This window comes from Rana temporaria, chromosome 6 (assembly GCF_905171775.1).
Source record: "Rana temporaria chromosome 6, aRanTem1.1, whole genome shotgun sequence".
Classification (NCBI taxonomy): domain Eukaryota; kingdom Metazoa; phylum Chordata; class Amphibia; order Anura; family Ranidae; genus Rana; species Rana temporaria.
Window position 1 is genome coordinate 15,093,907 of NC_053494.1, and position 12,118 is coordinate 15,106,024.

A 12,118-nucleotide genomic window follows, 5' to 3' on the forward strand; every position below is an offset into this window, starting at 1 on the left:
GGTCGTTTTTTAGAAGACATAAAACGACGTTTTCCCCCACACACGGTCAATTAAAGTGACGTTTTTAAAAAAGTCATTTTTTTTCATCACATAAAACGACCGTGTGTACGCGGCATTATATCAAGACATCGCTTGTATATCAAGGCAAAATTTATTAAAACATTTTGCTTGTCTTGCAAAACGCTCTCAAACCAAGTTACTCTCAAACTAAGGTTTTACTGTATATAGATTTTTTTGTAAAAGAAATGTATATGCAATCGAGTATTTGTCAATTAAAATATTACCAATATATTGTTTTTTCTCTGCTCTGCTGAATAATATGTTTTATTTTAGAACTGTACCCATATTCATGGAAAACAAAACATTTACACTCGAGTTCCACATTTTGCCTTTTTTTTTAAAAACTGACAATAAATTGTTCATATTGAGCTCTGTCTTCTTTTTCTTAATCTATTTATTTGGAATGTTAATGAACATTGTAATCATTGCAGTGATATGTTTGAATCTCCATTTGCACACCCCGATGTATCTATTTCTCTGGAACTTGTCCATCATTGATATGTGTTATACTACTGTTACCATTCCAAAACTTCTACACATTTTACTTTCTGGAAATAATACAGTGTCATTTACAGAATGCTATATCCAGATGTATTTTTTCTTTATAGCGGATAGTGCTGAGGTCACAGTTATATTTATAATGGCGTATGACCGATATGTTGCCATTTGTTACCCTTTAGATTATCACCGTATACTTCACAAGAAAATCTGCATATTATTAATTGCAGTCATCTGGATTTGTGGTTGTGTAAATTCATCTTTACTGACAAGTTCCATCTTAAAATTGTCCTTCTGTTCTTCTGTCACCATCCACCAGTTCTTCTGTGATGCCAAAGCCCTGATTAATATTTCCTGCAGTGGCACAGAAGTGTTTTACATCATCATGTATACAGACTGTTTTATATTTGGTCTCTGGCCAGTTCTGTGCAACCTGATGTCATATATAAAGATTATAAAGGTTATAATAGGCATTAAATCGAAAGTTGGACGAAATAAAGCCTTCTCCACCTGCTCATCCCACCTCACTGTCATGGTCATCTACTATGGATCATGTACATCTGTGTATTTGATACCAGCATCAGACCACTACAACCTACTTGAACAGGTCTTAACAGTTTTTTACACCACAGTAGTTCCCGTGTTGAACCCTCTTATATACAGTCTACGAAACAAAGAAGTAAAGGGGTCCTTGAGAAAATTAATGGCTTAATACTCACAAGTTAATGTACCATATGGTTCATGAGATTTGTTTTCTATATACAGTATGTTTGTGTTACAGTGGAACCTCGGATTGCGAGTAACACGGTTAATGAGTGTTTCGCAATACGAGCGCTGTATTTAAAAAAATCCTAACTCGATTTGCCAGAGTTGTCTCACAAAACAAGCAGGATTCAGACCAAAGCAGTGTGCAGTACCACGTTTGGCCTGGGGTGGGGGGGGGGTGGCGCCAGAGCCGAGCGGTGCGGTTTGGAAATGCATGGAAAGGCCCAAGGACAGCTCGGCTGACCTCGGAAAACCTCAGGAACGGAGTCTTTCCAAGGTTTGCCGAGGTCAGCCGAGGTGTCCTCGGGCCTTTCTGGCCGTTTCCGAGGCTCTCCCCCACTTCTGGCTGCATGCGGTATTGCATGCCATTGAAGTCAATGCCGAACAAATAGTTTTAGTTTCCATTGACTTCAATGGGGAAACTCACTTTGATATGCAAGTTTGATTACAAACATTCTCCTGGAACGGACTATGCTCGTACTTCGAGGTTCCACTGTATTATTATTATTATTATTTTACATTTTGGTCATCTTTTTTTAGCAGTAGGCTGCCTTTTATTAAAATAGCTACGTATGTCTACCACAGGTCCTGGGATTTGCTCTCAATATCAGTTTTATTTCAGATATTTCATTGGAAAGACAAAACATCAATTAAGACAGAGATTCAAGAATCAAATCAAGAAAAGAAGAGCCCTCTTACACAGCAGTATCATGAGATCCTGCTAAAAGGGTTAAGAGTGAAGGCCATCTACATGTAGTGCTTACCCCCAAAGGAGCCACTTATGTTAGTGTCCCCTGACTCTGGATGATAATAGCCCCTCTGACTGACTGATACTAAATATTCTCAACAAGGCAACAAAGCAGAACAGCAATAAAAACATATAATCTCAGGTAATGGATTTTCACAATGTCACAAATATCAGACAATAAATTTGTATAACACTACAAATAACTGGAGGACCAACTGTCTATGTGCCTGAACCCTTCAGGCAGGGAGGTCCTAACTAAGAGGCTTCAATGGAAACTAAAGGTCCATCAGTCTCTCCAAAACCCTCCATCTGGCCAGTATATTGTTAAACATTGGATCCCAAAGTATTGGCATTGAGTACCGCAAAACAGTATTCTAAAAATAGTGGGCAGGAAGTTGCAGCCAGTGGCCTCTCACCACCAAACAGTCTGTGATTATGTCTCCTCTCATTCTTTAGCATCAGAAACCAGTGACATCGGCTGCAACATACGACCGGACATCACAGAACTGATGATGTTAGCTGGGACCCAGGACCTGGCAGTGGTGATCTTTCACAGTTGTGACCTCTGTGTAGATGTGGCAGCAGAGTCTCTCGCTATCTCTGATGCTTTGGTGAATGCTCCAGCATGCAGATCTCTGACACAGCAGCTCACTTAGATGGTCAACTCTCATGTCCCCCCCACAGGCCTTGAACCGGAACATTTCTCTCCTTTGCCCCCTACTGCATGTAGCACTGACCCCCGAAGGAGCTGCTGGTTTGATTTGGGCCTGCACTCTACCAATAAACCCCACTAACTTTGCTCAATCCCTTTGGCACAGCTGTGATGCAATGCAATACAATACAATGTAAGACAGTACAAAATACCTGTACTGTCACCCCAGGATCCACTGACTGCACCTGGTGGGAGAAAAAAAGTATGCCATAACAAATGGATACCTAACCAGAGATATATTTTACTGTAAAATATGCAAAGAAGTGATTACAGTAATTGTGCTGTCATCCCAACATAAGACGACAGCACAATGGATTTCAATATAAACAATTTGAAAACAGTATACTTATACATATATATAGGTTTATACCTGGGAGCTCCCCCTACTTTATAAGCTATGCGTGAGATCTCACTTAAAGTACTTAGTCCTGGATCTTCTTTTCTTCACTAGCTAAAGTAGTTCCTTGTGATTTGTAATCCACAATTTTGGTGAGTTAAGCTGAAGTGAAAATGCTCCTGGTGTAGCTGTAACAACTATTTTAACATTGCTCGAGACATCAAAGTAGATAGGCCTCAAGCCTTCTCAGTGTCAATTGCTCTGCTCCTTGTGGGACTATAAGCCCCAGTGAGGCCTGTATATGAGTCTAACTGCGTGTGAAACTTTAACAAACTGTGGGCCGTGACCTGCTCACCCACTGGATCTGCAACTTGCTTCTCCGTCAGTTGGGCGAGTCGATCCGTTCAGCTCCGCTGGGTGGATCTGGTCCCCTGATGCTCGGATGAGTGTCTCTGGGTTTCTGCAATCCAGCCGCTGTCTCCAAGAAACCTCCCCACAGGTCCTCTCAGGCAGGCCACATGATCCCCAGACCTAAAATTGCCGCTGGGCTCCTTTTTATTTCCTACCCAGCATGCACTGCTTAAGAAAGTGTTCATGGATAGGTCACCAAACCTCCTGAGTAAAAAGGGTCAACCTTTTCCTCCAAAACAACAGTCACTTCCTGTCTAGTCCTTTGTGCTTCTCTCAGGAAAACAAAAACATATCTCTGCATTACCAGTATTTGGTCACTAGATGGCTCCAAATACTGAAACATAGCAATATCCATAGACGTTGTATTAAGGTATGCAAACACACATCATTATGCAAGGATGTCAGCGCTACATGCAGATTTCTGGTCTCCTTAATAGGATGATGTTTACTGGGAACTACATTTCCCATAATCCCAGGTGGTTCCCAGCAGTCCCTTTCCTCCCAGGATGCACAGTAGCCAATCAGTGTCCTCTGATGTCCTGGGGAGGTGGGTGGGTTCTCCTCCGGTTTATCGTGGCTGCAGCACAGCCTTTTAAGTTTCCTTTGTTCTCACTGTTTCCTCCTCCCCTAAAGTGGAGTTACACCCAAAAATGGAACTTCCTCTTTTCGGAACCCTCCCCCCACATTTGGCACCTTTAAGGGGGCGGGGGGTGCAGATACCTGTCTAAGACATGTATTTGCGCCCACTTCCGGGCATAGGCATGCCACTCCTGGGAACACACTGAGAGAGGGGGAGCGGGAGCCAATGGCTGCGCTGCTATCAATCTATCCAATGAAAAGCCAACAAGACGTGGGGAAAGCGATGCGGGATCGCGCCCATGGAAATTCGGGGCTCAGGTAAGTAAAACAAGTGGGGCTGGGGGGGCCATAGGATGCATTAAGGTGAAAAAATACGAACCCCTTTAAAGCTTACATGAAAGTTTAGTGATTATGGTTTACATAAGATACCAAGTTAAAGAAAATTGGTAAAAAAAAAAAGTTTGTAACATGCAATAGCAGAACAATTTTACTGAAAATAGAACATGATTTAATTACAGATGAGGTTGTTATTTTCTTTTTGCTTAGTTCCCTGAAGACCTCTCTTTATAGCACAGTGTTAGCTCAGAAGAGAAATAAAAAGAGTATAAAATATGCAGTGTGCTTATTGATTGCCTTATAAGAAGAACAGAAGGTTGTGCTGCTCTGTCCTTTCTATGTTCTCCTTATCTTTGTATGGGTTACCTCTGAACCCTCCAATGACCTTCCAGAGTCTAGATTTTTTTTCTTTTAGATTCACTGGCTTTGTAGTTTGCAGGATCTAAAAAATGCTTCTTTATGCACACACACACACACACACAAAGCCCATCAACACTTGCCATTACTGCATTCTTATGGCGTGACTTCCTTTTTACAGTGTTTTCACAAGCTAGGAGGGAGTGATGCCTCTGTGATCCAGCCATTGACACAATGAGCAAGTGGATCCTGGTGCTGGAGAATTCTCACTAGAGTCAGGATCTCTAGTGCGACCTGGTTCTAAAGGTGGGATCCAAGGGGGAGCAATCTGTACATGGAGGTCAAGGATCTGCTTTGCTGAAACTGTTTGGATGAGGTGTCTAGCTGAACAGAGTTACATTTACACATACACTATATTGTCAAAAGTATTGGGACACCTGCCTTTACACGCACATGAACTTTAATGGCATCCCAGTCTTAGTCTGTAGGGTTCAATGTTGAGTTGGCCCACCCTTTGCAGCTATAACAGCTTCAACTCTTCTGGGAAGGCTGTCCACAAGGTTTAGGAGTGTCTCTATGGGAATGTTGGACCATTCTTCCAGAAGAGCATTTGTGAAGTCAGGCATTGATGTTGGTCGAGAAGGCCTGGCTCGCAGTCTCCACTCTATTTCATCCCAAAGGTGTTCTTATCAGGTTGAGGTCAGGACTGTGCAGGCCAGTCAAGTTCCCCCACCCCAAACTCGCTCATCCGTGTCTTTATGGACCTTGTTTTGTGCACTGGTGCGCAGTCATGTTGGAATAAGAAGATAAAAATAATATTTAAAAATTGCTGGTAAAGTTTTTTAATTGCTTTTTACTTGGTTAAAAATCCTTCCATGCTCTCCTTTCTGTACTGTGTTTCCAGTTCTTCATTATCAACTATAGACTAGATAAATTTAGAAGCCACCAGAAAGATGCTACTTGCAGGCCTTTTTTTCCCTTCCTGCTTGGGCTGCTTGGGCTTTCACACTGAGGTGGCTTGAGAGGCGCTTTTCAAGCACTATTTTTAGCGCTAAAGAGCCTGAAAAGCACCTCAGTGTAAAATAGGTCTTAAAGGGGTTGTAAAGGTAAAAGTTTTTTCACCTTAATGCATTCTATGCATTAAGGTGAAAAAACATCCGACAATACCGCCCCCCCTCGTTATACTTACCTGACCCCTCGAAAGTCCAGCGTTTGCCCCGACATCCTCTTCACTGTTGAGCCTGGCCATTGATTTGCTACAGTGGATGGATTGAAAGCAGCGCAGCCATTGGCTGGCGCTGCTGTCAATCACATCTAATGACACGGCGCGCCGGGGGCGGAGCCGAGTAATACAGTCGGCGGCTATGGCCGTGTATGCTCTCAAATCTTTGAAAGCTGGTTCTCAATTTTTCCGAAAACAAAAGTTCTTGTGGGAACTTCTGATCGTCTGTAGCCAATTCCAACTCACAAAAATCCTACGCATGCTCATAATAAATTATTGAACCTAATTTTTCTCGACTCGTGGTAGTGTTGTACATGTTCTTGACATTCAGAATTTCCGACAACATTTGTGTGACCGTGTGTATGCAAGACAAGTTTGAGCCAACATTCCGTGGGAAAAAAAATCAACGGTTTTGTTGTCGGAATGTCCGATCGTGTGTACGCGGCATTAGAGTATCTGGTCCAAAATGAGGGAGGAGGAGGTCCAGATCCAGTCCCACAGGGAAAGATACCACACCGGGGTCAATGCAGCTTTAAGAAGAGCATATCCTTGCTTCAAAGAGGATGGAGAAAATTAGCTCCCAAATCCAAAGGTTGCAAAAATAATATGTAGATGGGATTCCCATCCAAATGGTTCCCTGCTCAAATGTTTAAAGATAATGTCTCTGGATCCTGTCCCGAATTATGTTTACTAAAAGATTGTGCTTCAGGCAGCTCATTCATTAATTGGGGTTCCAGTTGGCAACCATTAGTCCTATGCTCTTTCTATTGTTTTGTTTCTGAATATGATTGCAATGAGATCAATATATACATATATATATAATCACAAGTGTAATGCATACTTTTCAAGGTCAAAAAATAATACTACAGAAAGCTTTAATATTCATGAGTTTACTATCCTTTGTTGTTGGCATCAGTGGAAGAAATTGTGCCGCATTGTTGGCATCAGTGGAAGGAATCGTGCCCCATTGTTGGCATCAGTGCAAGGAATCGTGCCACATTGTTGGCATCAGTGGAAGGAATCATGCCCCATTGTTGGCATCAGTGCCCCATTGTTGATATCAGTGGACAGACTAGCACCCTGTAACAGGAGTCACTTTTGGGCACAGATTGAGCCAGTAAATAAAGGGACATATGTTGGATTGTTTTAACATGGTCAGTAATCCACCATACATTCCTTAATGTCTGTAAAGAATATTCTGACCCTACTGGTCAATAATGACTCTTTTCAATGATTAGCCCAGGCTAGTGAGTTGTTAAATGAGGCTGGCCCTGGAAAGGCCTTTCATTGTGTGATAACACTGTTTAAAGCCTATTGATGCTCAGGTGTGAATACCTTTCTGTCGGAGACAGACCGTCTGTCTAAAGATGTGGATTGAGGGGAAATCATTGTGTGATGGTGTTTTGTTTGAATCCTGTTAATGAAGGAATATGACTTCTCAGGTGGATGTTAATTATAGACCGGTGCCGAAATGTCTGGAATGTTTAGCAATTAGCCCATCTGAAGGTGTATTGAAGCCCCCCCCCATGGTGTGATGTGTGGGTGGGGAGTTTGATTGTTCCTGTGATCACTGAAACATGCCTTGAAAACTGTATATACACTTGAGAGTTAACCATTAAAAGTGTTCATATATTTTGAAACCAGTAACAGAGCAAGTCTCGTTATCCTGGGAAATGGGATGTCTGATGTCTGTTGGATGGTTGGAGTGTCAGATAAGCTGTCGTGACTGATGGAAGGGATATCGTAAACGGTGGTGACCATTACACACCCCATCATTGGTATCTGTGGGAGGAATAGTGTTCCACCACTGGTGTTAATGGGAGGAATGATTCCCCACCAGTAGTGTCAGTTGTGGATGGAATAGTGCTCCTAAGGGCCGGATAGAGGCAAGCAAAGGGCCACATCTGGCCCCAGGGCCGCAGTTTGGAGACCACTGATCTAGGGTAATGGGAAGTACCAGAGGGTGCATGTACTGTACAACATGATAATCAGCGCTAACTACTAACGTCCTAAATACCCCAGTCCATATCAATGTCTTTCAAATGTTCTCAATCTTTCCAAGTCCAATAGAGACCAAAGACTTCAACAATGTCCTCTCTGGTTATGAATCCCTTGTAGTGCTTCACTCAAGAAGATGAAAAATCAAAAAATAAAATAAAATGCCATATAGTGTAGTATGTCTTATCCAACTTGTGTATGAACATTGGCCCGGATTCACAAAGCACTTGCGCTGACGTATCTAGACCTACGCCGCGTAAGTCTATCTATGCACCGTCGTATCTGTGCGCCGTGCCCACAATCCGAGATACGCCTAAAAATAGGCTTCCTACGGCCGACGTAACTTGCCTACGCCGTCGTATCATGGGCGCATATTTACGCTGGGCACATTTTCCGCTCCCATTGATTTTCTATGCACATATGTAAATGAAGGAGATACGCCAATTCACAAACGTAGTTGCGGCCGGCGCATAATATACGCATAAGAACACGTTGAGAACATCTTGAGAACTTTTGAAAGACATTTAGGTGGACTGGGGTATTTAGGACCTTTAATAGTTAGCCCTGATTATGTTTATTGTTTTTCCCCACTGAGATTGTGGGGTCTTTTCAGCTGCTGCTAAAATTATGCAATACATTGGGATAGTCCCTAGTGTGCTAAATTGCAAATAACTGTATAACACACCAATGAACCTTTCCCTCTTTTGGATAAGTCAGTTATTGTGAATTCAAATTACTGAAGAAAAAAATATATTTTTCTCATTGTTTTTACGGCAATCAATTGTACCCAATTCATTTTTAGTCTTTCTATCTGATTACTTTAAGAATTTATGTCTTTTAAAATTAATGGATTTGGAATGGACTTTGGACCAAATCCTCAAAAGAGATACGACGGCGTATCCCTGTTTCTAACTATGGAACTGATCCACAGAATCAGTTTTCCATAGTTAGGCAGAAGATCCGACATGTGTAAGGGACTTACACTGCCGTATCTTAGGATGCAGTACCGCATCTGCCACTGGGGGCATTTTGTGTCGAAATGCCGCCTCGGGTATGCAAATTAGCACTTACGGAGATCCACGAAGCTTTTCAGCTTCGTTTTTTCTCTGTAAGTTTTAGTTTGCAAACGCAAAATTAGGGCTGCTTTTACAAAGTGTAAAGTTAGTACACCATGTAAAAGCAGACCCTTCTGTCCAGCGACGTGATTTTTTTTTTGTTTCAAATTTTTTTTTCCCGTCGTATCTTTTTTTTTTCCCGACGCAACTTTATTGACCCGACGCGATCCACAAAGCTCGGCGTAACGTAATTTCGTGCTATGCACGTTGGGAAAATGACGTCACGAGCATGCGCAGTACGGCCTTGCGCCGGCGGAATTTAAGTTACACAGCCGAAAATTTCTAGGTAAATGCTTTGTGGATCGGGCACTTAGGTAGAAATTTTAAGGCAGTGTAACTTAAATGGAAAAATTTACGTTACGCCGGCTCTTTGTGGATTTGGCCCTTTATTTTCAAGAAGAACATTAGACATATTTTTTGCTTGATTGGGGAAGGGATACTAGGATTTCCTTGACTGAGATCTAGGGAAAATTCTATACTTCTTTTGAGGTGGGGCTTCCCCTGTACTACAAGGGTTACATTCAGACTTTATCTAGGGTACCTTTAAACTAAGTTTTTACTTACCATATCCCTACCTTTCACAGGCTTGCTCCTCTCCATATGACCAGTCTCCCAACGCTCTGTTGGTCATAGCTGTGACATCATCACCTACAATGCAGGTATTCTTGAATGGTGAGAATGCCTTGGTTCCACCTATAACCTATCATCATCATCAGAAGGAAGAGTAGATCAGCAGCTGAGAGTCAAGCTAAGAATATAGTAAATAAAGCTGTTTTAATGGTACCCTTGACCCTACCTGAGCATTTAACCCTTGCAGTGTGGAGGGGAGTAGATTTAAATGTAGTGCACCCAGAGCTTTTTTTCTCAGAAAATAGGTGCAGGAACTCAAATATGACCCGTTCAGATTTCACTAACAGTAGAAGGGTCTTAAAGGGGCATTAAAAACAAGGATGGCATTATATACAGAGTGCAGAGTTCAGGGGGTTACACACAGAGTGCAGAGCTGTCACTTGTAAACACAGAAACCAGACTTCTGTGTTTACAAGTGATTGTGGTGAGCAGGCACCAAAGGGTCTGAGCCAGAGGTGGTGGAACTGAGTTCCCCCAAGTTCCCCCTGAAAAAAAGCCCTAAGTGCACCCCTTAGGAGCCACAAGTAGAATGAGATTCCACATCTTTCACAGTAACCAGAGGCGGCTCTAGGCTTTGTGAAGCCTTAGGCAAAACCTGACATAGGGCCTCACTCTCGCCCATGATGGGAAAAATAATTCAAGCACAAGAGCCTCTTCCCCACAACCCTGGCCAATGGTTGTGGCAGTCTGCAGGCAGGGGGCTTATCAGAATCTGAAAGCCCCCTTTAACAAGGTGGCCCCCAGATCCTTGGGCTCTAAAAGGTGTTTAAAAAAAACACCCCCCCCCTCACTGTAATTCATGCGCCTGGCGTCCTGAAAGGGGCCGGACGCATGGATAGGGGGTGGCCGCGGCATGGGTAGGGGAGGCGGCACCCATTCGCCCTTAATGGATGGGCCACCCCTGTTCACTGGGTATATGTAAGGATTTACAATTACTTTTATTACCACTTTGTTTTACAGATTTCTGGATATGAAAAAAAATGCTATTATGTTTACAACTAAGAAAATCATAATCCTAAACAATCAATTTCATGTGTAAAAGCTTCATGAAGTATTTATTTTTAAAGATTTGAATTACTATATTGCTAATATAATCAATGGTGAATTTCTCTATAAAAATGTGCCCATATCCTATGGAAAACACAACATCTCCTCTAGATGTGCACATTTTGCCATTTTTCATGAAAACCGACCACAAATTTTTCATCTTTAGCACCGTCTCCTTTTTCTTCATCTATTTAATTGGAATGTTTATGAATGTAGCTATCATTGCAGTGATATATTTGGACCATCATTTGCACACCCCAATGTATTTATTTCTATGGAATTTATCTTTGGTTGATATTTGTTATACAACTGTTACCATTCCAAAACTCTTACACATCTTACTTTCTGGAAATAATGAAATATCATTTACACAATGCTTCATCCAAATGTATTTTTTCTTTATGGTGGACACTGCTGAGGTCACCGTTTTATTCATAATGGCCTATGACCGATATGCCGCAATTTGTCACCCTTTAGATTATCATCAAATGCTTAACAAGAAAATCTGCATATTATTAATGATGGCCATCTGGACTGGTGGAAGTGTAAATTCATCTTTTATTACAAGTTCCATCTTGAAAATAATTTTCTGTTCTTCGGTTACCATTCACCAGTTCTTCTGTGACGCTAAAGCTCTCGTCAACATTTCCTGCGGTGGAACTGAAGTGTTTTACATCGTCTTGTATGCAGAGTGTTTAGTATTTGGGCTTTTGTCAGTTGTGTGCAACTTAATGTCCTACGTAAAAATTATCAGGGTTGTATTACATATTAAGTCCAAGGATGGCAGAATTAAAGCTTTTTCCACCTGTTCATCCCACCTCACCGTGATGGCTATCTACTATGGATCTGCTATATCTGTATACATGACCCCACCATCAGATCGCTATGACTTACTTGAACAGATATTAACCATGTTCTACACCACAGTGGTCCCCATGTTGAACCCTCTCATATACAGCCTAAGGAACAAGGAAATAAAGAGTTACTTGCGGAAACTGCTGTTGTAGCACTCACAAGTAGTGACGCAGTTTGGATTTGCCCCTACCATAGACAATTCTGCAAGTGTCAAGGTTCAAGGACCTGAAGAACTTATATGGGAATTCACTAGACTGTTTGTAACCATAATATACTGCCTGATCTTCGAATTTAAGTCAGAAAACTTGTAGTGGGCAATAAGAAGGCTTGGATAAGCCAACCCCCTCACTATAAAAAGATAAAGTCTCAGCAGCCAAATTGACAATGTACTTATCTATGGTAGCAAAACCAGATTAGTGTAGAGCGTGCAGACACCAGCAGGTCTGTT

General features: G+C 41.9%; 2 protein-coding genes across 2 annotated transcripts; both read left to right on the plus strand.

Moving 5' to 3' along the window:
* The first annotated feature begins 349 nt into the window (after positions 1 to 349).
* Positions 350 to 1,270, plus strand: LOC120944371 (olfactory receptor 2T5-like). The gene has a single exon (XM_040358426.1). It carries the CDS (start codon positions 350 to 352, stop codon positions 1,268 to 1,270), a length of 921 nt encoding a protein of 306 aa, XP_040214360.1.
* A 9,634-nt stretch (positions 1,271 to 10,904) lies between these two features.
* LOC120942606 (olfactory receptor 2M4-like) lies at positions 10,905 to 12,092 on the plus strand. The gene has a single exon (XM_040355581.1). The coding sequence runs from the start codon at positions 10,950 to 10,952 to the stop codon at positions 11,820 to 11,822; it is 873 nt and encodes a 290-aa protein (XP_040211515.1). The 5' UTR covers positions 10,905 to 10,949; the 3' UTR covers positions 11,823 to 12,092.
* The last annotated feature ends 26 nt before the right edge of the window (positions 12,093 to 12,118 follow it).

Bases quoted from the DNA above. Each gene is read 5' to 3' on its own strand.
- LOC120944371 (XM_040358426.1), top strand. From the start codon at position 350: ATGGAAAACAAAACATTTACACTCGAGTTCCACATTTTGCCTTTTTTT.
- LOC120942606 (XM_040355581.1), top strand. From the start codon at position 10,950: ATGAAAACCGACCACAAATTTTTCATCTTTAGCACCGTCTCCTTTTTC.